The 26,438-nt window shown below is 43.2% G+C and overlaps 1 protein-coding gene across 2 annotated transcripts in view; it reads left to right on the top strand.

Annotated features, from left to right (window-relative positions):
- Positions 1–17,348: 17,348 nt before the first annotated feature.
- PIK3AP1 (phosphoinositide-3-kinase adaptor protein 1) overlaps positions 17,349–26,438 on the top strand; it is a 47,921-nt gene continuing 38,831 nt past the window's right edge. For both annotated transcript variants that reach the window (XM_053450315.1, XM_053450316.1), the window contains exons 1-2: positions 17,349–17,664; positions 23,230–23,619. In XM_053450315.1, the coding sequence (XP_053306290.1) occupies positions 17,652–17,664; positions 23,230–23,619 (403 nt within the window). In that variant the 5' untranslated portion in view covers positions 17,349–17,651. The remainder of the gene's footprint in view (positions 17,665–23,229; positions 23,620–26,438) is intronic.

The following is a 26,438-nucleotide window of genomic DNA, read 5'->3' on the forward strand; positions in this document are numbered from 1 at the left end:
AAGCTGCTGCGCAACCCATGAGAGTGCAGGCCACACACTCTTCTTTTCATCCCAGTAGCTAAGAGGATCAACATTAGGAGCAGAAGGAACTTCACAGAGGTAAAGTTTGACCATTTCAGCAGCACTACTCTCCTTTCTGCTGCTAGCTCTGTCAGATGGTCCAACTATACTGCCAAGTGCCTCTTCCCAAAACGCAGCTGCTCCACTCAGCTGTGTTGTGCTGCTTGTGGCACTGCTGCTGATGCTGCTGCTAGGGGTAGCAGACCACATCATCTCTTCCTCCTCCTGCACCTCACCCTCCTCGGACAGCATTCCCATTTTACGCTGCCAGTCACGCACCTTGTTGACCAATTGCTCCCGGTAGCTACTGAGAACATTGAATTTCAAAGCTAGCTTTCCCTTAATTCTTGGATCACAAAGGCACGCTAGCATCATTTCGGGACTCTCTTCCATTCGCTTGCGAAGGTGTACTTTTAGCAGATCCTTCAGCTTCCTGACTATGGCTGCTACGTCAGGATGTAGAGTGCCACCTTGAACAGCCTCACGGTTTCCAAGGAACACATCCATCTTGCTGCCTAGATGGGAGAACACTGGGATTACCTGGGCCAGACTGGCAGTGTTTGAGCTTAAATTTTCTGTGGCATCCCTGAATGGTTTAAGGACTGCCACTAGCTGGGCGATCACTGTCCAATCCTCCCTATTCAATGGAGAGGTAATCCCTATATTGTGCTCTGAGGCAAGATTATGGATTGCCCTCTGCTGCTCCAAAATCCTCTCTAGCATGTCTAACGTGGAGTTCCACCGTGTACTGACATCCTGACGTAGGCAGTGTACGGGAAGACCTGACCTCTCTTGCTCTTCCCTCAAAAGTTGGCTAGCCTTAACACTATGGTGAAAGTGCCCAGCGATCTTTCTGCAGCGGGACAGAACTACTGCTGCCACATTAGTTCCTTCTGACATTGCTGCCTTCACTACAAGATGGATGATGTGGGCTGCACAGCGCACACCAACAATATGACCATCTCGCAGCGCTTTCACCATATTGGCACCTCCGTCAGTTACCACAAAACCAACTTCAACATTGGTGCCCGCCTCTGCTCCCACCCAAAGGCTAAACATTTTCCTAATCGCATGCAGAATATTTTGGGAAGTGTGCTTTTCATCCATCACTTCTGCATGGAGAAGGAATGATCGGTAGCCTGCTGCAGCAACTTCCTTAGACACACCGGGCTGCCACCAGTGTGCTGTCAAAGAAAGAAAGGCATGCTGGGCGCTAGGTGCACTCCACAAATCTGTAGTGAAATGAACACACTGACCAGCAGCCTTGGAAAGCTCCTCTTTCACTGCTGCAACACAGGACCGATACAGCGAGGGGACAATGTTCCTGCTGAAAGTGGAACGTGACGGAACTGTGTATTGTGGAGCCACAGCCGCCATCAATTGTTTGAAAGGCTCCCCTTCAATCATGGAGAAGGATGCCCCTCCAACAGCAATGAACTGACCAATAAGTCGCGTTACTTTATTGGCCTGCTGTTTGGGCATCGTTCTCTTGGAGTGGAATGCCCCAAATTCTTCCAGGGTGGGCTGGGCATGCAGTGCTCCAACCTGCCTTGGTCTCTGGCTGCCAGCACTAGTTGCTGCTGCTGCTGCTGCTGCTGCTATTGGCTCAGAAGAAGAAGCTGTTGGGGTTTTTCCACGGCCACCAGCTATGCTGCCTGCACTAAGTTTTACCTCTGCATCTTTCCCCAATAGCACAGCGTTGTGTTGAGTGCTGAGGTGATGCTTCATGCTAGCACTGGTAAAATGGCCAGACACTTTCCCTCTGCTTATTAGCTTCCCACAATGTTTGCACTTTCCATAGCGCCCTTCTTCAACATTTTCAAAGTGCTCCCAAATTGGGGCGCGCATAGCCTTGGAGTGTGCCTTGGGTGCTGCTCTTACTGCTCGGGGTGGATGAACAGAGGCAGAACTAGTGGTGGTGGGACTGGTGGTAACAGTACTGGCCATAGTGGGACTGCTAATTGCTTTAGATTTGCTAGGTTTTGCTGCTGCTGCTGGAAGTGGTGATGGTGATGATCGTAGCGGAGAAGGTGGAGGCTCAGGGGAAAATTGTGCACTAGTCATTTGGACACTGCTCCCTGAGGAATCTGATTCCTGACCACTCATCTCCTCTACTTCCTCTGGCTCATAGTCTAGCTCTTCATTAGCCAGATCGAATGGAATTCCTGCTAGGCTGGAGCTAAGACTGATATCGTCGTGAGACTCGTGACTAGTAGTAGTGCGAGCAGGAAGAATAGACTCTGCACTTGGCCTCTCAGTCTCAGGCTCCTCTGCTACCTCGCTAGGTGGAGTTCCACTATGTGTAGCCCTCTCTCTAACTGTCTTTACAAAAATTTTGTAAGGACTTGGTGGCTTGCTAGAGGTACTAGGAGGACATGGCGTGGCGGTACCAGTGGGAACAGTAGGCGCAGCACTAGTGGTGGTAGAGGCGGTAGAGGTGGGGGTGGTGGTGGTGGTGGTTTTCCCTACAAAGGAATGAGATCGCTTTGGTTTGGGACCCCTCTGAGTCTTGCTGCTAATTTGGCTCTGCTTGGTACCTTGCATGCTGCTGGTGGATGGGGAAGATGCTGCTTGGGGCAAAAGGCACTTCTTTTTAGTCACTGGGCTGGTACTACTTGTGCTACCCTTTAACTTTGAACGTGCTTCTGGTGCTTTAGGCTTTCCGTAAAAAACCATAGAGCTTGTGGGCCTAGCCGCACTACTACTGCCTGCTTTTGGTGCCTTTCCTTTACTTGATGATCCTTCAAGCAATGCTTCCCCAAATGATAAGCGAGAGCTTGGCCTACTTGGCCGACTAGACTGACGCAAAGGCTGCATCTTAGAACTGGTGGTGGTGCTGGTGGTGGTGCTGGTGGTGGTGGTGGTGGTGGTGGTAGATGGAGCTTGTCCCTCCTTAGTCCCAAAAGGAGGATCCATTTCAAATTTTGTGTTGTGTGTGTAGTGTAGTGTAGTGTAGTGTAGTGTAGTGTAGTGTTTAAAAAACTATAAAAAAAAAATAAAAAAATAAAAATAAAAAAAAGGAAAAACGAATTAAAGACAAAAAAATTAGAGGAAGTTCTCTTCAGTGCTACTGCTTAAAAAGTAAAACTATGCACTACTGCACTGTGCTGTGTGCAATCTGCCAAAATCCTAAAGTTATTTAAATTATTAACTCAAGATTAACTATTTAATAACTAGCAGTATTTTATTTTTAATTTGAATTTACACGGGCCTAAGAGCTTAGCCTACTACTATGCTAGCCTAAAGCTATATTTCCTTACTATAAGTCTACCTCTAGGCAGACGCTCTCAAACCCACTAAGCTAAAGTGAGGTTAAATCAGATTCAGTATATGATTTATTAATTAATATTAAGTTATATAATATTAATAGATTAGAACTAATTTACTTATATATTATGTATTATAGATAGAAGAATATAGATTATGAATTAGAATTTAGAATTAGAATTACTTATATTATAGATTATGAATTAGAATATTATTATTTATAATATATTATAGATTAAGATTAAAGAAGATTAGAATTATTTTAGTACTACAGCTAGTAGCTTGAAGCTTTGCTTAGTACAGCTCGTCACAGTCAATTTTTCTTGAAAAGAATTAGAAATAAAATAAAATGTCACAGCAAAACAGTTATCTTCACTGCTTGCTGCACTCACTAGCCCAACAAGTTCACTTCACTGATGGACTGAGGTGAGCAAAACACTAAGGGTACTTTTAATAAAATTGAAATAAAATGTAAAATAAATGAGAAAATCTTTGCAAAACAGTTAACGTCACTGCTTGCTGATCAAAAAAAAACACAGCACTTATGCGGCTGCACTCACTAGCCCAACAAGTTCACTTCACTGATGGACTGAGGTGAGCAAAACAAATGAAATAAAATGAAAGATTAATTAAGAAAAATTGACTTGGTCTCTTACTGTTGCTAAAACAAAGCACAAACTATAGAGCTGCAGCACCAGTACTAATAAGATTAGCTGAACTATACGCTAGTAGTAATTAATTAATATTATTACTTTTATTTATAGCTAATTTAATTAACTATTAAGATAAGAAAGAATTAGAGAATTATTGATATTACTGATTTTAGATTAGACACTAGTAGATGTTCTGAATGTCTACAGTACACTCTACACTAGTATACTATTACTAACTATAACTGACAAATATATATATTTTATAATGAATTCAATTATTAATTATATTAATTAATATTACTGATTTTAAATTAGACACTAGTAGATGAATGTCTACAGTACACTCTACACTAGTATACTATAGTATATATATATATATGACTGACAAATATATATATATATATAATATTATAATGAACTATTAAATTATAGATTCTATTAAATTGTAATTTATAAATTCTATTTAATTTATTTAAGCAGGACAGGCAATAGGCACTAGTGCCAGCCCAGGGCAAGGGCACCCCAGTGCCACTGAGGCACTGGGTGCACTGTCAACTCAACAGCACTTACACTAAAGTTGATGACAAATTAATTTTAAAAAAATTAAATTAATCAAATTATTATTATTAAATTAATTATATTAAGTAGCACTGAAGTGAGGATGAAGTACACTGTGAGAAAGGCTTACCAGTCTCACACAGAACAGAACAATCTCTCTCTGTAACGCTCGGATGCAGCACAGCAGTGTTGCCAAAGCAGTCACAGCGAAAAATGAATGGATCTCTCAGGCAAGCTCTGGTCTTATAAAGGCGCCTTCAGAATTCAAAAAACAGCAGCACAGGCATTGGACGAGACCCTTAGCGTTACGTCACAAGAGTGAGCTGATTGGACAGACGAGGATCAGCTCACTCCTGTTTGAAATTTTGGCGGTTGCGCGGCAAAAACGAAGACGATCACGAAGAATCTTCGATTCTTCGTGATTGTGAGTCTTCGTCTTCGCCTACGGTTTGCCGGCACTGTATTCTGTTCTACGTTCCTTCGGAACGAACAAAAAAACGGCCTCTTCGTGCTCGTTTTCATGTTCGCCCGAAGACGAATGCACAAGTCTAGTGACTACACTCCCCCGTTTGTTGAGCACCTAGGGTTGTGCGGCCATATACCAGGGCCCTGACATAGCAGTGGATGTTGTCCAGAACAAAACAAAATGATATCCAGCAGGCACCCTGGAGCAGGCATGAGACATAGCTCAACAGAGAAATGAGCAGGATGCTGCAGGCTGGGAGTAGGGAAGCTAAGCAGAGTAACAGCAGAAACATAGTAAGGAAGGGGGTGGGTGAAAATGTCTTGTTGATGTCAGAGGAGAATAGGCAGACTGGTTCAACATGACAGAAAGGCAACAGTAACCCAAGTAACACAACACGTTGAACCTTGAAGTAGATGGGGTAAAGCAGCAGAAGACCACACTGGGCGCCACTCCTGTCAGCTAAGAACAGGAAACTGAGGCTACAATTCACACAGGAACACCAAAATTGGACAATAGAAGACCGGAAGAATGTTGCCTGGACGGATGAGTCTCGATTCCAGCTACAAAATTCAGATGGCAGGGTTCAGACTTTGGCGTAAACAACCTACCTGAGTATTGTTGCTGACCATGTCCATCCCTTTATGACCACAGTGTACCCATCTTCTGATGGCTACTTCCAGCAGGATTATGCACCATGTCACAAAGCCCACATCATCTCAAACTGGTTTCTTGGACATGACAATGAGTTTACTCTACTCCAAAGGCCTCCACAGTCACCAGTTCTCAATCCAATAGAGCACCTTTGGGATGTGGTGGAACAGGAGATTTGCATCATGGATGTGCAGCCGACAAATCTCCAGCAACTGCGTGATGCCCATACCTGGGAACTCTCCAGGTTTGACCTGGAGATTGTGTCATGTTTACAGGTTTGCCATCTGGCGGGATGTACGCTGGGGTCCACTGCATTCCCACACAGATAGCAGTGCCGAAGGTCTAACACCCAGCGTCTGTATAAATATTCCATCAATTCAAAGTATCTATTACCAAAATATTATCTAGTAGGTCTGAAACTAGTATTTCAGCTTTGGAAATCGCACCTTTCCTTGTTTGCAAACTGTAATGCACCAGGTGGGCAGGTGAACGTCACCCTCCCATCCCTTCTACCATGACACTTTCCTTTGTATATTCCATATTCCACGAGTTTCCCTAGAATAATGATACCTAATATCAAACAAAGCAGTAATTTATTATGGTCTTTTATCTCCAAAATAACAGTGTAATTACATATAGACATCAGTCCCCTGGATTCAGAACTGGATAACTTCGATAACTAGTAGCGACTGAGATGAGATCTGCCTTCCATTTGGAACCCTAACGGTTCTGAAGGCCACCATGTCCACTGGTGTTCAGCTAAAGCATCATGCTTCAACATATGAGAAGGACAAATGAACGTCAAGTTTTGCAGAGGGTGTGCCTTGCACTATGGCTGGGATGTTAGGTAACAAGCAGGTTCCCCACTGCCCTCTACTTTGTCCCCACATACACTTACATTGCTTGCTGCCATCTTTTTGGCAGTCTGCACCTTCCCTTTTTCCATCAGTTTGTGCCAATATTTAACCAGTGAGTAGGTTCCTGTCTGTCTGTCTATCTATCCTGTAGCCCAAAAATCAAAGAAGATTTGTTTACGTGATAACTCGAATCGTGAACCTCCTTGGTTCCCTCTCCCCTCTTTCTACTTGACCCCTCCTTCCTGTGTCCTCATACCGATCGGGGTCAGGAGGGCCTTTTCTAAACTATTTTGAAACCGACATGGAGAGACAGGAGAAGCTGCTTGTGTACAGTGCGAGAGCAGCCAGCGGGAAAGCTGCAGTAGTGGTGAGAGGTAATTGCAGGCTGGAGGTGGGATATATATGTACATCTGTGTGTGAATATTGATGTGTAATTGTGTAAGTGGGGGCAATGATGGCACAGACCAGCTGTTGAAGTTGGGGGGCCCAGGGCAACTAAAATAGAGTCTGTGGTTTCCATGAAAATTATGAATGTAAGTTTTTTGGCAAACCTACAGTATGATACTGCTCTTAATTGTTATGATATTCTTCTATGTAGTTGGTAAAATGTGATCACATTTCATGATATACTGTACAAGGTAATCTTAAAAAAAAATGCTAAAATCATTTATACACATGTATTTATATATTTACATATTTATTGGAAACGAGATACTACTGCCTTTATGTAGTGCTACTGCATATGCAGTGCAGATATATAGACAACAGTTCCTCAGTGGGAATATTGTAAAGTCCTGGCAAGGAGAGTTTCACAACCTCTAACAAACAATGCTTTGTACTAGAACAGGGAAGTTTTTTGATAATATGGAGCCAGGAAAGATTAAAGGATCTTAACATATATAGCCTGGAAGGAAGATGTGACAGGGAGGATATGATAGAAACATTTAAATACTTAAAGGGAATCAACATGGCTAGTCAATGCCTAGTCATATGAAAATTATGACATATTCTTCTACAGGCCAACAACATGCAGTAATGAAGTAGTAGCTGTGGTCGCTTTGTAGGGATAATTATATAAGGAGTCCAAGATAGCACTATTGGAGTATAGAAGGTGGGTTTCATCTGACTATAGTGAGATCACGGTTTGGATCTTCATCACTAGCATAGCTCCTGGGCTTCAAATTGAACAGCTGTATGTCTATCACTTGAGAAACTCTATGATAGCATCACTTGGGGCCCCAGCATCCTCTAAGGAGACGTTCTGGGCAGTCACAGAGATAGGTACATTACCTTCAAATGCAGACTATACATATACAACTTGTTGCTGGAGCTGCTTTACAGTTTGAGCCAGTTTGAGCCAAGTTTGCAAGTTTTTTGGTGAGGGTAGCAATATCTTCCGAAACTCCACATGATAACTAGATAAATCATGAGGTCTGTTTTGCAGGGTAAAGGCAGAGATTGCAGAACCAAGGGTCAAAAACAGAAAATGTATTCAGACAGGCAAGAGTTCAGGGGTTGATGTAAGGTCCAGTACAAAGGACCAAAAGTGGTAAGTCAGGGGTGTCCAAGTTTCTTCTGCAGTGGGCCACTACATCAGAAATGTATGAGTGCAAGGGCCGCACTAATTTTTCAATCAGAGAAAATATGGTTTTAGCTTTATAATGCGTATTAATACAGGGTTAATTTGGCGATAATGAAAAAAGGAGTGGACAGTTTTTTGATCAACTTTTATATGTCATTCTATCAATACTGAATTACTTAAACAGTAAAACAAAGTCACTCCACAAACCATTTAAAACAAGTTTAGCCAAATAAAACTACACAAGGCCGGAGCACACTTTTTTGTGGCCATTTTATGGAAATAAGTAAAATAGACAATCTTAACTCCTCGGCATCCATGTGTACTGGATAAAGATGACATTGGTGCTCGGCAGATAATACAAGATAGAATCTTATGTGATGGCACTGGGAATACCTCAGTACACCAAAAAAAAGTCATACACTGGGACATCTGAAGCCACAATTTAGTGCCACTGATCCTTTTTAATTAAATATGCAGATTTAAACAGAGTAAATAACGCAAAACCTTTACTTTTCCTCTCACTGATTTCTGGACCTAGAAAGTTATGTCCTCGGAAGTGACTACAAATTCAGCATAGCGTTTTATCTCCGGATAAATAAAATTAAATAGTTCAATTTATTCCTACAGAAAGTAAAGTGCAGGAAAAGGATGACCAAACACACAACAGGACAGGCTCTGCGACACCGACACCCAAACACACACACCAAGCCAGGCTCTGCCACACCAACACCTAAACACACACCAGGACAGGCTCTGCCACACCAACACCCAAACACACACACCAGGACAGGTGCTGGCACACCGAAACCCAAACACAGACACCAGGACAGGCTCTGCCACACCAACAACCAAACACACACACACACACACACCAGGACAGGCTTTGCCACACAGACACCTAAACACACCCCAGGACAGGCTCTGCCACACTGACACCCAAACACGCACACCAGGACAGGTTCTGCCACACCAACACCTAAACACACACCAAGACAGACTCTGCCACACCGACACCCAAACACACACACACCAGGAAAGGCTTTGCCACACAGACACCTAAACACACACCAGGACAGGCTTTGCCACACAGATACCTAAACACACCCCAGGACAGGCTCTGCCACACCAACACACACACCAGGACAGGCTTTGCCACACAGACACCTAAACACACCCCAGGAAAGGCTCTGCCACACTGACACCCAAACACACACACCAGGACAGGTTCTGCCACACCAACACCTAAACACACACCAGGACAGGCTCTGCCACACCGACACCCAAACACGCACACCAGGACAGGCTCTGCCACACCGACACCTAAACACACCAGGACAGGCTCTGCCACACCGACACCCAAACACACACACCAGCACAGGTTCTGCCACACTGACACCCAAACACACACACCAGGGCAGGTTCTGCCACACTGACACCGACACTCAAACAAACACACCAGGACAGGCTCTGCCAAACCAACACCCAAACACGCACACCAGGACAGGCTCTGCCACACCGACACCTAAACACACCAGGACAGGCTCTGCCACACCGACACCCAAACACACACACACACACACACTAGGACAGGCTCTGCCACACCAACACCTAAACACACACCAGGACAGGCTCTGCCACACCGACACCCAAACACACACCAGGACAGGTTCTGCCACACTGACACCCAAACACACACGCACCAGGACAGGTTCTGCCACACCAACACCTAAACACACAACAGGACAGGCTCTGCCACACCGACACCAAACACGCACACCAGGACAGGCTCTGGCACACCGACACCTAAACACACCAGGACAGGCTCTGCCACACCGACACCCAAACACGCACACCAGGACAGGCTCTGCCACACTGTCACCTAAACACACCAGGACAGGCTCTGCCACACCGACACCCAAACACACACACCAGGACAGGTTCTGCCACACTGACACCCAAACACACACCAGGGCAGGTTCTGCCACACTGACACCGACACCCAAACAAACACACCAGGACAGGCTCTGCCAAACCAACACCCAAACACGCACACCAGGACAGGCTCTGCCACACCGACACCTAAACACACCAGGACAGGCTCTGCCACACCGACACCCAAACACACACACATACTAGGACAGGCTCTGCCACACCAACACCTAAACACACACCAGGACAGGCTCTGCCACACCGACACCCAAACACACACACCAGGACAGGTTCTGCCAAACTGATACCCAAACACACACACCAGGGCAGGTTCTGCCACACTGACACCCAAACACGCACACCAGGACAGGCTCTGCTACACCGACACACAAACACACACACACATGGACAGGCTCTGCCAAACCAACACCCAAACACACATCAGGACAGGCTCTGCCACACTGACGCTCAAACACACATACCAGGACAGGCTCTGCCACACCAACACACCAAACACACATACCAGGACAGGCTCTGCCACACCAACACACCAAACACACACACCAGGACAGGCTCTGCCACACTGACACCCAAACACACACACCAGGTGTCACGTCCTTCCCAGGCTGCGGAGCTGAATATCTCGCTCTTGTTTCAATTTCCCTGTTTTGCTTCAATCCATTCCTGGATTTCCTTTTGCACTGTTCTGTTCTCCCATTCCTTGCTTCTGCTTCAGCTCTTTGCTTTTGCTTTGTATCCTTTATAAGGTGTGCCCCTCCCGTGTGTTCTGTTTGTCTCAGTCTGCAGTCTAAAGGTATGTCTCAGTGCTATGTGCTTGGTTTACATGTTTGGTTTGTTTTGTATCTTTGTCAGCAGGGATTAGCGTTAGGACCCACCGTCATTGGAGTACTTTGGCATAGTGGTGGGCTAAGCATACTATGGCCATAAGATGTGAAGGAATCTCCAATAGTTGTCATACAGTCCTAGGCTAGTTTCTGTATTTATGTGTGTCAGTCTGCCCTGCATCCCCGGCAGCGGGGTGTCCTGTCTTGTTCCCTGTTGTGCCCTGTGTTATGTATATCTTGTCTGGTTATGTTTATTCCTTGTCTTGTTCACTGTTGTGCTCAGTAACATGTATATCTTGTCTGGTTATGTTTCGTGCTTGGTCTCCCTGTCCCTTGCTTGTTATGTGTCTGCTATATTTCTCTGCTTAGCTTCCATACTCCCAGCCTGCAGCATCCCACACATGAGTCTTGTGTGATGTCTCATGCCTGTTCCAGGGTGCCTGCAGGATTTGACTTTGTTCTGGACTACATCCGCTGCTATATCAGGGTGCTGGTGTTTGGCTGTACAACCCTAGATACTCAACACCCAGGTGAGTGCGGTCACCCTGCAACCAGGCCCTGTTCTACTCCACTACTGCACCATAACTCCTGCACACAATCTTTGGGCGCGCTGGGTCTTTTAGTCATCTGTTTGGACCCAGTCCGTGACACCAGGACAGGCACTTCCACACCGATACACAAACAAAAACACCATGACAGGCACTGCCACACCGAAACACACCAAGTTAGGCACTGCCAAAACAACACCTAAACACACACACATCAGGACAGGCTAAGCCACTACAAAGCATAAAAATGTATTTTCTAGACTGCTTTGTCATTAACCCTCCCTTTTATATTTTTAAATATTTACATTTTTGCTTTTCTTTTTTTCCTCCTCTTCTCCAACGTGACGATCCTCTCCCTGTCACGAGGAACTCTACTGTGAGCATGCCCCCTTGACCGTCACGTCTTGAAAGGGGCGGGACAAAGAGCCTCACTGAGGCACTGCCACACGAACGTTTGTCTGCCAGCCCACGGACAGGCCCACCAGGAAATTTTGCAGTGGGCAAGTCCGGGCCCTGCTCATGTTAGACGCACCTGTGCTAAGTGGAACAATGTAACACTGTCAAGTAAGGGAGGGACAAGCTGGGATTTATAGGTGTCAAGGAAATTGTCATATTTACTATGAGCAGATGCCCCCTTGATAGGGCCGGCCCAAGGCATTGTGCTGCCTGGGGCGAAGTGTGAAATGCTACACCCCTCCGCTCCGGGGAGAAAAGTGCTGCAAAAACCGTCCTACATCCATTATGTTATATCATGATAGTTAAAACTAAAATTAGGAAGTGAGAATTTACATACTGCTCCATATGGGGCGCAAATACATAAGGAGAAAAACAAAACAAAGATAGTGTAATATAGTAAGGAGCTATATGTGATGCATAGTCCCCGCTATAATGAAATCAGCAATTGCGTTTCACAAACTCTGAAGAACCAATTTAAGTTTCCTTTTTCATAATATATTCAGATTGAAATAGAGTAAATAAAATGATACCTTCACTTTTTCTCACACTGATTTCTGGAGTTTTGTCCTTTGAAGTGACTAGAAGTTCAGGAAGGCGTTTTATCTCTGGATAAACAAAAATTACAAAGTTCTATTTATCCCTAAAGTAAATAAAGTGCCAGGAAACAGATAACCAAATACACACCAGGACAGGCTCTGCCACACTGACACCCAAACACATACACCAGGACAGGCTCTGCCACCGACACCCAAACACACACACCACGACAGGCTCTGCCACACTGACACCCAGACAAACACACCAGGACAGGCTCTGCCACCGACACCCAAACACACACACCAGGACAGGCTCTGCCACCGACACCCAAACACACACAACACGACAGGCTCTGCCACACTGACACCCAGACAAACACACCAGGACAGGCTCTGCCACCGACACCCAAACACACCCACCAGGACAGGCTCTGCCTCACCAACAGCCAAACACACACACACCACGACAGGCTCTGCCACACTGACACCCAGACAAACACACCAGGACAGGCTCTGCCACCGACACCCAAACACACACACCAGGACAGGCTCTGCCACACTGACACCCAGACAAACACACCAGGACAGGCTCTGCCACCGACACCCAAACACACACACACCAGGACAAGCTCTGCCTCACCAACAGACAAACACACACACAGGTCCGGCTCTGCCACACTGCCACCCAGACAAACACACCAGGACAGACTCTGCCATACTGACACCCAGACACACACCAGGACAGGCTCTGCCACACTGACACCCAGACAAATAGAGACAGACTCTGCCATACTGACACCCAGACACACACACACACCAGGACAGGCTCTGTCACACCGACCCCCAAACACACACAAACCCAGACAGGCTCTGCCACACTGACACCCAAACACACACACCAGCTCAGGCTCAGCCACACCGAGCCCCAAACACACACACCAGGACAGGCTCTGCCACACTGACACCCAGACAAATAGAGACAGACTCTGCCATACTGACACCCAGACACACACAGGACAGGACACACCAGTACAGGCTCAGCCACATCAGGATGGGATAAGCTGCTAAGAGCATAAAAAATGCTTTCCACATTGCTGCTTGTTGTGTGTTTGCCCACTTTGTGTATCTGTGCCCCCGGCCAGGCCCCTTTGTGCATTTTTCCCCAACACACCCTGTCTGTTGATTTAGTTGATGCCCCCAGCCAGCCCCCCTCCCTTGTGGTTTGATGCCCCCACCCCCTTTTGTACCCTTTGTGTATAGATTGTCCTAACCACCCTGTTGTGTACTTATGTCCCCAGCCACCCTCTAGGGACATGAATATGTCTCTCCATCCGTCTATCACCTCAATTTTTTTTTTTTAAATACTTACTTTTTCTGCTGGCTTTCTTCCACTGACGTGCTCTTCTCCCTTTGAGATCTTCTCTTTGTCACGCGGTGACGAGCAACTGTTCTGCGTGAGCCCGCCCCTTGAGCGTCACGGCGCATCTTCAAGAGGGCGGAACGAGGAGCCGAACTGATCGGCATGCAGGCAAGCCGGCCGCTTTCAAATAATTAAACGGAGGCGGTTTTACAGCTGTTTTCAAACCGGTAGCCGCATCGGATGCATTATCTACCCCCCTCTCTCCCTATTTTCAAAAAAAAAAAAAACGGCGCTTGGGGCGGCAAAGTGCTCCATGGTAGGGCCGGCCCTGCCCCTTGACACCTGAGAACTAAATATGTTTTAAAAATGTACCCAGGTTTGGAATAACACTACTTTATTTAGTATATACAGTATATATATATACTACCATAGAAAAGTTAACTTAGAAATGTCCTTGTTTTTGAAAGAAAAGCAAATGTTCTATATTAAAATATCATGACTGAATGGTAATTTATATATATATATACAGGCCCGGACTGGCCATCGGGCACACCGGGCATTTGCCCGGTGGGCCGGGCCGCATTGACTTAGGGGCTGATGGAGCTGCAGCTCCAGGCCCCTACCCTACCTACGGCCGCATTAAAGCAGGGCTTAAGGGGCACCTGCCCCTTAAGGCCGCTGCAACTGCGACCGGGTCCGCCACTCTAAGGGGCTGGGAAGACCCCACCAAGGCCGGCCTTACGGGTCTGCGGCCGCACAGGGTTTAAATTAAAACATCTGGGTTTTTTTAACTTTATTTAACATCCTCCATGTTAAATAAAGTTTTTTTTAAACTTTATTTAACATGGAGGATGTTAAATAAAGTTGAAAAAAAAACCCCGATGTTTTAATTTAAACCCTGTGCGGCCGCAGACCCCTAAGGCCGGCCCTGGTGGGGGCTTCCCGGCCCCTTAGAGCAGGGCCGGCCTTTGGGGTGTGCGACCGCACAGGGCGCCACACTGCAGGGGGCGGGAGGCGGTCCGCACCGGGTGTCGCTCATCAGGGGGTGCCAACTTGCGGCACCCGGCACCCCTCCAGAGACAGACAGTAATGTCCGCCGCTGGAGGAGCAGGATCGCAAGGGAGCGGTATCTGAGGTCTTTAACAGACCTCCGGTCCCCCTGAGTGATTTTAAGCCGGGTTCAACCCGGCTTAAAATCACTCAAGGGAGCCGGAGGTCCGTTAAAGACCTCCTATACCGCTCCCTTGTGATCTGCGCGGCAACAGCTGCTGTGCGCCGGGGTTTGTTGTCAGATCCCGGCGCACAACACTGAAGCCGCGCCCACCGCTGTCCGTGCCCTCTGAACCGGAAGAAGACAGAGAAGACAGAAGAACTGAAGAAGAGGAGGAAAAGGAGCTGTAAGGAGAAAAGAGGAAAGGTAGGAAAACATTCAGTGAGAGTGGATTGGTATATATGAGTGGATTGGTATATATATGTGTGGATTGGTATATATATGTGTGTGGATTGGTATATATATATGTGTGTGGATTGGTATATATATATGTGTGGATTGGTGTATATATGTGTGGATTGGTGTATATATGTGTGGATTGGTATATATATATGTGTGGATTGGTATATATATGTGTGGATTGGTATATATATGTGTGGATTGGTATATATATGTGTGGATTGGTATATATGTGTGGGTTGGTATATATGTGTGGATTGGTATATACGTGTGGAGTGGTATACGTGTGGATTGGTAAGTGTGTGAGAGTGATGGGTGTTATGCTGTACCATTTCCAATGTCTTTTTCATGATCTAATTATGCTCTAAAAGTACATCATAACTCCCATCACTCTATACTGTTCCATACAGTGGCAGAGCTGGGAGGCAGAGGCCTTGCACCCCCACCGCAGGACTCCTGAAAGGTAAGTGAACTTCAAAGAGGGAGAGGGTAGATAGTTAGGAGGGGGTAGATAGGGAGAAGGGAGTGAGAAGGGGTAGATAGGGCAATCATACTCCTATCATGCCAAGTCTGCGAGTACATCCTGGGATCTGGGTATCTCTGGGCATGATAGGAATGTGATTGCTGTTAACAATCATATATATATATATATATATATATATATATATATATATATATATACATATAATATTGTTTTTTAATTGTTTTGTCCTATTTTGGTGTGTTACTTACTTTAAATAAAAGTGTTAGATTTTTTTATGGTGTGGGGAGGTCATATTCGGTTTCGGACAGGTAAATGCTGCATTTTCGGTTTCAGTCCAGAATTCATTTCGGTGCATCCCTACTACTAAGCCAGACAATGAAGTGGTAGGCCTACACCACATCAATGTTTGGCGTAGTATATAGTGATTGGGGTTATGCTGCACTATTGTCAATGTCTGGTTCAATGTATAGTGATAGGGATTACGCTGTACCACCATCAATGTTTGCCTCAGTATATAGTGATAGCAGTTATGCTGTACCACCGTCATTGTCTGCCTCAGTATATAGTGGTAGGTGTTATGCTGTACCACCGTCAATTTCTGCCACAGTATATAGTGATAAGTATTATTCTGTACCACCGTCAATGTCTGCCTCAGTATATAATGATAACAGTGAGAAGAGGGGGGGGGTCAGTGAGAAGGGGCAGAGGTGGTAGATAGTCATACAGGGGGATAGATAGTGTGAAAGGGGAGTTTTGTTACAAGTTTTTATTCCTTTCTTTTTTTGGGATGGGGGGGCGCCAGAAGAGTAGTCCGCACAGGGTGCCAGAACACCTAAGGCCGGCTCTGCCTTAGAGTGGCGGACCCGGTTGCAGTTGCGGCGGGCTTAAGGGGCTCTGCGTTAATGCGCCCATATAGGCCCAGTCAGTCCGGTCCTGACTGGGCCTATTTTAAGGTGGGGGCCTGGAGCTGCAGCTCCATCAGCCCCTAAGTCAATCCTGCCCTGCCACAGGCGCGGTCGCAGTTGCTGCTTGCTCCGGCAACAAGGTAAGTAGGGTGAGGGAGGGGGGTGCAGTGAGAAGGGGGAGAGGGGATAGATAGAGGCAGTACATATTGAGAAGTGGGGAAGGGGGTTACATAGTGAAAAGGGGGAACATAGTGAGAAGGGGCAGATAAGATGAAGAGAGGGGGTAGTGTGAATGTGTATGAGAATGAATGAATAAATGTGTGGATGAATTGTGTGAATGCGTATGACAATTAATGAATTCATGTGAGGATGAATTGCTTGAATGATTTGTGAGACTGCATTAATGAATGTGTTAATGATTTGTGTGAATGATTAAATGCAAAGATGGTACATGAAGGGTGGGCTTTAACAATAAATAAATAAATATGGGCTGCTCAGGCTTAAATGCCCGGGCCTATTTTTTGTCCCAGTCCGGGCCTGTATATATATATCTATACTCCCAACCGCCCAGAGAGAGAAAGTAAAATAGAAAGCCTTCTCTGCAACAGGCGCTTTTTTTTTGGTTGATGAAGCATGACAGACTTGTTGGTAACAGGACTGTGCTGATAGCACATTCTTGTCATTAGTCACTTTAAGCCAGAATACAGGAAGTATGGGACAAATAGAAATCAGGAAGTAGAGTATGCATAATGATACCGTGAGTGTTGTCTGTAGCTGTGTACGACAGGTGACTCTTCATTCCTGACTGAACACATTGAGCTGGGTTTGTGACAGATATATTTCCAGCATTCAGGCACCTGTTGATTTAATAACTTTTGAAGCAGAATCAAGGACCATTGTAACAACCCTTTGATGAACTGTTAAATAATACACAGAATAAAAAAGGGACATGGAAAAGAGAAAAATCGTGTATGCTGGATAAAAAAAGAAAAAGTAATCGTGAAGATCATTTAATTTTAAGATCTTGGTCTACAAATCTACAGGATGGCATCAAAAGGTTCGTATTTAATTTTTACTTTTGTATTTAAAAAAATATAGAAAACGGTTTCTTTATTTGGAAGTTCCTCTTTCTTGTCAGTTTCAAGCTGTTAGAAGATTACATTCACTGCATTGTAATTTGTACTACTAATATAATTTACATGAAGTAGGTTTGTAACAAAGTATTTGGAATTTTAACCCTACCCTGTTTAGAGATTCAAACAGCTTGGGGTTATCATATTTGATCAATAATTTGTAAATGGTTAATAAAGTTTCAAGTTAATATATTAGAGAACTCTTAGAGAGTATAAGACACCACACTTGAAATACTTTGTTTAAATATTCTGTCTTTTTACTGTTTTCCACTTTCTACCATCTAAATACATATTCAAATGTTTCCAGAGCTCCAATTGAAGGTGACTTTAAAAATTAAGAGTGGAAAACTGCAAATAAACCCCTATAAAATAAAATGCCTAAATTCATACTACTTTTACTTGTTTGTTGAGTGTTCCATTTGAAAAAAAACACTGCAGTACAGAAAATTTAAACAAATTAAGTTAAGCTTTCACAATTTAAAAGAGGTACATGGTGATTTTTCATACAAAGTTTTCTCTCGATGTAAAGTTACTGACCTCGGTAAAAGAAAGCACTTTTACCTATTTCTTTCCTGCATGCTAGAATACAAACCTATACAGGTCCGGTTAAATTCCTGTGTTGTTTATCCCCCAATGGTTGCACTGTATCCTTATAATCATTATTGTCCCACTAGTGGTCCAGGTTTCATGCCCTGTCATATTATGCCATCATTTAATTGAGTTTGGATCTCCAATTTTGTATAGTATTTTGTTTACATTAAAACACTTGAAGCTTACAAAAACATAAAGCAGGCCTCCATTAGTGAGTTGCCAGAGGGTGTTTAGCATTCTGATGGCTGAAGGAATTCAAAACAAGAGGTATAATTTGGGGGGCTCAAAAGGTGCAAGAAATGTATACCTTCATTCTCTTCCCTTAATCCATAGAATATATTTTCAGTAGCAATTTTTGTGCCAATCCAATTTTTGTAACTCAGTCAATTAAAGCTTGTTTGTTAGCTAGTATTGCTTCCGCAAGTAAAATTAATCGCGTAAGTGACAATTGGTGGCAAACAAGAGGGCAAACACATATGCTGCAAGGCTAGTTGCTGAGGAACGGGGAAAGAGGCAAATTCATATGTGAGGATTTTGTAGAACACTAGAGTGGTTGGAGTGTCTCTTTAAAACAGGGGCTAATTGAACAACAGGCTACTCTAGCATAAACCAGTGGATGTGCCATACAATCTACATGAGATGTTATGCTTCCCAATTTCTTCTGTTTTAGTGCCAGAAGTTGGTAGCATGTTCCAGCAAGTATCTGCTGAAAGTGAGCCGTAGGTGTCCGCTTTGTGTATAGAAAAAGATAGTAAGGGAATAACAATATAGCAAATATAAAGAAGGGGGATGAGGAATAAGAGATACTAGAAGGGTGACTAGAAGAGGGTGACTAGAAGCCAATGGCCAAAAGGAAGTAGAGAGGGGAAATTGCTAGTCAAGTGAACTAAAGGAGAGAAGGGACAAGTAGGTGGGAGGTAAAAAAAGAGAGGAAAATATATGGGAGAGGTGGAAGAGTTTTGGGGAAAAATTGGGTGATGAAATAAATACCGGTACATAAAATATATACATTAATAAGTCACTATCTAGATCAAGGTAACCATAGTAATGAAGATACGCAATTATAAGAGTTGGTTTAATGTTATATTGAAGAACAACACCCATGAGATGCCCAAGAGGACAGTGAGTAGTGCAAGATAAAGAGGGAATGAGTAGTCAGTGAAAGAGTAATCTATTTGAATATTATCAGTGGTTAGATACTACTGGGTAGAGATTTGGGTATTATCACTGAATAGATGCTATTAAAATAGATGTGTGTATTATCAATGAACTGATGATACTGATATAGATTTGGGTATTATCAATGAATTTACAATGCTGATATACATCTACAGTATGCATAATCCATGAACACATGCAACTCAAAAATTTGTGTAACTGCTATGGAAATACAGAAAAGAAAGCATGTACAGTATTTATACACTGAAAGGTGTGCTCTACTTCATTCCTTGTAAAACAAAACCAATGATCATATAACCTGCATATATTTAGCCTAGACTATATTAAGTTACGTACACAGAAAACAGCTCCTGGGTATGATAGTTTCATATAACATTTATTTTATGGAGTTACGTTCATTTTACACAAAATGAATGTTTGAACTCTACACAAATATGACATAATACTTAGTAGGTCCCAAATCAGCAAACAATATTGGTAAAGGATTGCAGTTCGCATGTCCTCGTTCTGCTGGCTGTGGCTCGTGAGAGGACCCTACAAGCTTAAGCTTAAGTTCAATTAATGTTTAAATCTCTTCACATTGTTGAAATACAACTCTTAATGCTTTTGTGCTATGTTGATTCCAAGCTTAGCCCCGGTGAAGATTTACCCTAGTCCCTCCAACATAAGACGAGACGCAGAAAATCTTTTTTTAATGATTATTTTATTATTAGTGTAGTAATGAGAAGAGTATAAGGTAAATAAGCAAAATAATACCTTTTCACAAAACTATGAAACTTTTTTAAAGAACAAATCAAATGAAACATTACTGACATAAATGTGTGGAATCATTTGGTTCCTGTTCTGGGACATCTTGCTGATTTTCACTTTCTTTTGCTAACATTAATACTTCCCAAATTTGAAGTTTTTCAAGTGCCTGATGAATTTCTTTTAATCAAATCTTTCTGTTTTAAATGGGCCCAGAAAGAGGCATCTTCTTAATGGAAGTATTTCCCCCCAGGGGAGGGCTGGGGGGCAAGTCTAGTCAAGTGGCCCGTTTCGCTACCGAATCAGCCCACCATCCATGACCATCTTTTCCTGATTTTCTAATGCATATTGATGTAATGTGATGGGATTGGATGTACATCAGCACAATTTAGTGCCACTAATTCTTTTTAACAAGAAATGCAGATTGCAATAAATAACACAAAACCTTTACTTTTCCTCTCACTGATTTTTGGGCCTCGAAAGTTTTGTCCTCTGAAGTGACTACAAATTCAGGAGAGCATTTTATCTCTGGAAAAGTAAAAATTAAATCTGTTCAATTTATTCCTACAGAAAGTAAAGTGCCAGGAAACAGATGGCCAAATACACATACACCAGGACAGGCTCTGCCATACAGAGACCCAAACACACACACTAGGACAGGCTCTGCCACACCGACACCCAAACACACACACACACACACACACCAGGACAGGCTCTGCCATACAGACACCCAAACACACACCAGGACAGGCTCTGCCACACCGACACCCAAACACACACACCAAGACAGGCTCTGCCACAACCAAACACACACACCAGGACAGGCTCTGCCACACCGACACCCAAAGACACACACACACACACACACACACCAGGACAGGCTCTGCCACACCGACAGCCAAACACACACACCAGGGCAGTTTTGGCCCCCTGATACCCAAACACACACCAGGACAGGCTCTGCCACACCGACACCCAAACACACACCAGGACAAGCTCTGCCACATCGACACCCAAACACACACCAGGAAAGGCTCTGCCACACTGACACCCAAACACACATCAGGACAGGCTCTGCCACACCGATAGCCAAACACACACACACCAGGACAGGCTCTGCCATATCGACACCCAAACACACAAACCAGGATGGGCTCTGCCACACCGACACCCGCATCAGTACGGGTTAATCTACACAAAGCATAACAAATGCTTTCCACACTGGTTTGTTTTTTTGTGTATTGATGCCCCAGCCAGGCCCCCCTTTGGTTTTAATGTCTTTCACCCACACCCTTGTGTAGTGCCCCATGTATATTTGTGCCCCCAGCCAGCCCCTTTTGTGCATTTATTCCCCAACGCCCTTGTGTATTGAGTTATGTGATGTCCTCAGACAGCCCCCTTCCTTTTTGTACTCGTTAATGTACCCATGTGTATTGCCCCCAGCCACACACCCCCCTTTGTGTATTGATTTATGTGATGCCCCAACCACCCTGTTGTGTACTTACTCGCAGCAGCAATGGCTACAATGGCATCTCGGTGTGCCGGCCAACAGACTGGCTGGCCCATCGCGGGTGCTGCCAGCTTGGTGCGGCTGATCACAAGAACTTTACTTACTTACTTAGTCTGAGATCTTACCAGGTCAGCTCTACTTTATTGTTTCCTGGATTTAATTTGCTGGACCAAAAATTCCAAGGCAGATGCCTTATCTTATCGGTTTGAATTATTATCCTCCCTTCTCCAAGGCTTAGCCTATCCTTCACAATAAATTGTGGCTAATTTGAACACTATACGGGTTCTAACTATAATTAAGCATGATTGTGCATGTTTAATGGGGTTTCTACATAGTTCTATTTGATTATATGTGTTGTGCATTACTGCATAGTGTCTATCTATTTTGGGACATTCTTTTACCCTGTTAGCTTTATTGGTTTGCACCGCAACAGTCATCAGTTTGTCCTCTCTAGTGTCAGAACATCTGAAAGCACAATTCACTAAATATGCATTGTAGAAGGTTGAGTGAAAAGTAAAAAAAAAAAAAAAAAAAAAATTATAGGTATCTATATTCTTTGAGTCTCATAACCATACATGCTGGTCTAATAAATTTTTCACCAAGACCACTCGTTGTTTGACATATTGTCTTTGTTTATTTACAGAAAGAAAAGGCGGTAACCCAGTATCAATGTTTTTCCTTTCCAAATGAACTTACACTACATTAGTTTACCATATTTGCTCAATAATAAAACAAGGGTTTTTTCAGAGCAAATGCTCTGAAAAAGATCCCTTGTCTTATAATCGGGATCGTCTTATAATCAGACCTCAAATAGGTCTGACTATGAGACTAAGATTCAGATCCCCTGCAACGAAGCAGGGGACCTGGATCCTCCTGTGTATCCCCCCCCCCCACTTACCGGTGCTTCTGAGTCCCTGGTGTGTAGCCGGGGCAGCGTGTAGACTGCCGGAAGGAGGTGCGGTTAGCAGCGGGGGTTGTCTGCGTCCATTGCGCAGACCTTCCCCGACTGTCAGTGAGGAGAGTTCCCCGCACCACAGTGGTATTTAGAGGGTTAAAAGGCATATCATGGGGCACAGTGGTATTGAGAGGCTTAAAAGGCATATCATGGGGCACAGTGGCATATAGGGGGTATAAGGCATTTCTGGGGCAGAGTGGCAAGCCTGAGGGCAGATGTGCATAACCGGGGGGGGGGCAGGTTGGAAAATTAAAGGAAATAAAAACAAAATATTTTTCTCAATCATAGCTTTTATTAAAAAAAAATAGTTTACATTGTTTACATGAATCAACATTTACTGGTAAAACTTTTTTCCTATAGGTTATATATAAATATACGTCTTACATTCAGGCTTTTTCTTTTTTTCCTAAATTAATATTCAGATTTTGGGGTGTCGTCTTATAATCGGTATAATGAAATGTGAGAAGTCTATTAATATTAACTAATTTTTATTTTTAAATATCATAGGTGGCATTGATGTGATAATACTTCATGGACGTGATGCACACGAGTGGAGTCGATATCTTGTAGACCTCTTTCAGGATCTAATTGTTTATAATTATGAAGTTATCAGCAACAATCCAATAGAGGCAGAAGATCTGGAATTTTTCAAGAGTTGCAAATGCATTCTTATTCTTTTATCTAGAGATCTGTTATGCAGTCTATATATCCCTGATGTCCTAGAAGTATTTCAAGAAGTATTGAAGCCACCAAAAAAAGTGGTGGTCTTACTCTGTGAAGTGACAGAATGTGAGAATTTTACAGATATCTTTGCAGACTGGCCTAAGTGGAAGCAGCTTTCTTATGAAGATGAATCTGAACTTTACATTAATGCTGTTAGAAATGCCATTACTGAAGGTATGTAATTATATGTATTATTTAACTCAACTTTATAATAAGGTGGGCAGAAAAAGAACTCCCTGTCTGACCAACACTCTTCCGCTGCAGGAGTACATTTGGCTTTGGAAAATCTTTGCATTGTTTATTTAAAGAATGTTCTTTATATTGAGCAGAAACCGTTCATATTATTGTTATATTGCTTAGAACACCAAATATCAAACAATTCAGATCTGCAAAGATTGACAGATACCTGGTTTCTGATACATGCAAGATTGCAAATTCTACTCTACAATGTAGGGTGAGAACAGCAATAAAAAACTTGGGGGGGGTTGGCTACCACATGAATCTCAGTGTGGGGTGATCTGGCCTACTCACATGCTCACCGTCCTTGAATGAAGTAGCGTCCAGATCCCCCCCCCCCCGATAAATAGATAAATAACACAAGAGACACTTCTTTAATTACAACTGTTATTAAACGCCAGCTATGGATTTTTGTCCGCGGTGCGGACCACATATTACCACACCACCGCGACACTCAAGCTTTATTAATGTTTAACATCACTTATAAGTGTAACCATTTATTTGCCAAACGCATTTTGACACAGTATATAAACAGCTTTAATTCCATTCCACATGACCATACGATTTACAGGGGTGTCCTGCACTTACACCTCTGTGCACCACAAGTAACCATACCTATAGATGGTTAACCCCTGCACCGTACCAGCCTCAAACCTAAGCCACCGGCTGATGCCAAAACATAGGGGAGGGATTGGCGGGAAAATATTATTTTCAAATTAATTACCCCTGTACCACATGCCCCCCCTATATATAACCATTAGTGATAATTACCCCCTCCATTCCGGCCTTGCACGTGCTAAAGAGGCATTAACCCTTTACATGGCCAAATTATGTTTAGTCATCCCTTTAACCCGGGATTCAAGGGGGTACCTTGTCCTGCACTTCATTCATGGGGCCATCCGGGGATGTTCTGGAATGACATCTTACATAGTATCTAAAAAAAAACCTAGTGTAAAGAGTCTCTAGAAACACAGGGTAACTAAGGTAACGGCTGGTATACCAAATCACTTGACCTTCATTCATCACTCAGAATTGCAGAGACAATTGCATACCAATGTCCCAGTCACTTTAACATCTGATGCAGGTTGAGTTCAACCTGACCCTAGCACAATAAGGTTTGTTGCATGCTGGGTAAGGGCTGATGAATGCCAATGGACAAGTGAATTGGTATTTGGGTAGCAGATAATGATACTAATGTACTTTAAATGGCAAGAGTGCTATGTTTTAGCTAAAAGGGACCTGGTTGTACATAAAAGGGAAAATGGCTGTCACCATGGAATGATCCTACATCCATCCAATCTTACATGGTACATGGTGCTGGGGCCATATATGGAATTCAAAATAACTACAAAAAACCTTGGTCCAACCATATTTACAAATTAAGATTTAAGATATGCATTTAGTAATAAAATAGCAAATCTAAATCTTAATAATTGGCATAATTATTTTTAACAGATTTTGCATATTGTATACATATATACATATATATATATATATATAAAATGTAAATATATATGTAAATATACAAAAATACAGCATATGTATAATATATTACTTAGATTAAAGGGTTCCCTTTAATTAAGTGCTAAGTCAAGTCTGCATTAAAACTATTGGTATATTGTGATACCATGGCTAGAACTTGAAACTTTTCTATATTAAAAGAACTGGTTTTGAATCCTCTTTGAATATATGGCATATTTGTACTAAGGGTTTTCTGAGTGAAAATAATAGCAGTGTCCTGTAATCCAATCAAGATAAAAAATGGGTTTATAAAAACATTGGTTTTTGAGCAAAGTTAGTAGGGGGGCAAAGAAAAATCCAAACCACATATGTTAAAGATACTAGAATTATTGGGTACAGTTGGGAGTAATGAAAAGAACATTAGATTCACATATATCAAGAAAGAGACCTTTGAGGTCCCGAAAGCTTGTAACATCATGTCTTTTTCTGTGGTGGCCAAATTATTTCAAAATTGACTAAAGACTCAACTTTGCCACTTATTTAACAGACTTGTGCATTCTGGTTTGTCCAAACTCCAAATTATTGAAATTTGTTAATTTTGCATGTTTGGAAGAATCTTAGATAATGAGGAGGGTCCTTAATGAAGACGAAAGGCAAAATCTCTGATTTTTTTTTAAGATTTGCTGTGTTTTGCTGCCATTACAAGCCATTTTGGTGTGATTGCTTTTTGATGAGGTAAAGTGGCCAAGGACTTTGTGTAAGAGGGTACATATAAATGACTATTTCAAATATTTGACTATTTCAGGCAAATTAGTAAGATTAAATTCCAATTTTGTTCGTGTGTTAGAAGTTACGTTTTACATAGTGTTTTGTTTTTGTTTCTATCTTTATATGTTATGGTTTATTCTGAGATTCATTTGCATTATTTCCCTGATAACTGTGGTATTTATTAGGCTTGTGCTTTTGGATCAGTACAAACTTATTTTTCATGAAAATTGCCTTTTTTCACTCTGACAAATCAGCATTTAAAGGGAGAAGGGACAAGCAATCGATTTAAAAGTGTGTCGATGCCATTAACGCTACTTGACAGTAGCAGTTACAGACTGATGAGAACTGGAGTGTGACAGTCAGTTACAGTGTTGAGGCTGAGATTGATGGTCATCTATCATACTGCAAGTGTTAATAATGTAGAGCAGAACATTTACTGGGGTGGGGTGGACTGGAGAAGTTGTAGTGTATATTAGTCCATAATTGATATACAGAGACTGCAGCAGACTTTTTTCTTTTTTTATGTG

This window comes from Spea bombifrons, chromosome 11, assembly GCF_027358695.1.
Source record: "Spea bombifrons isolate aSpeBom1 chromosome 11, aSpeBom1.2.pri, whole genome shotgun sequence".
In the NCBI taxonomy this organism is placed as follows: Eukaryota; Metazoa; Chordata; class Amphibia; order Anura; family Pelobatidae; genus Spea; species Spea bombifrons.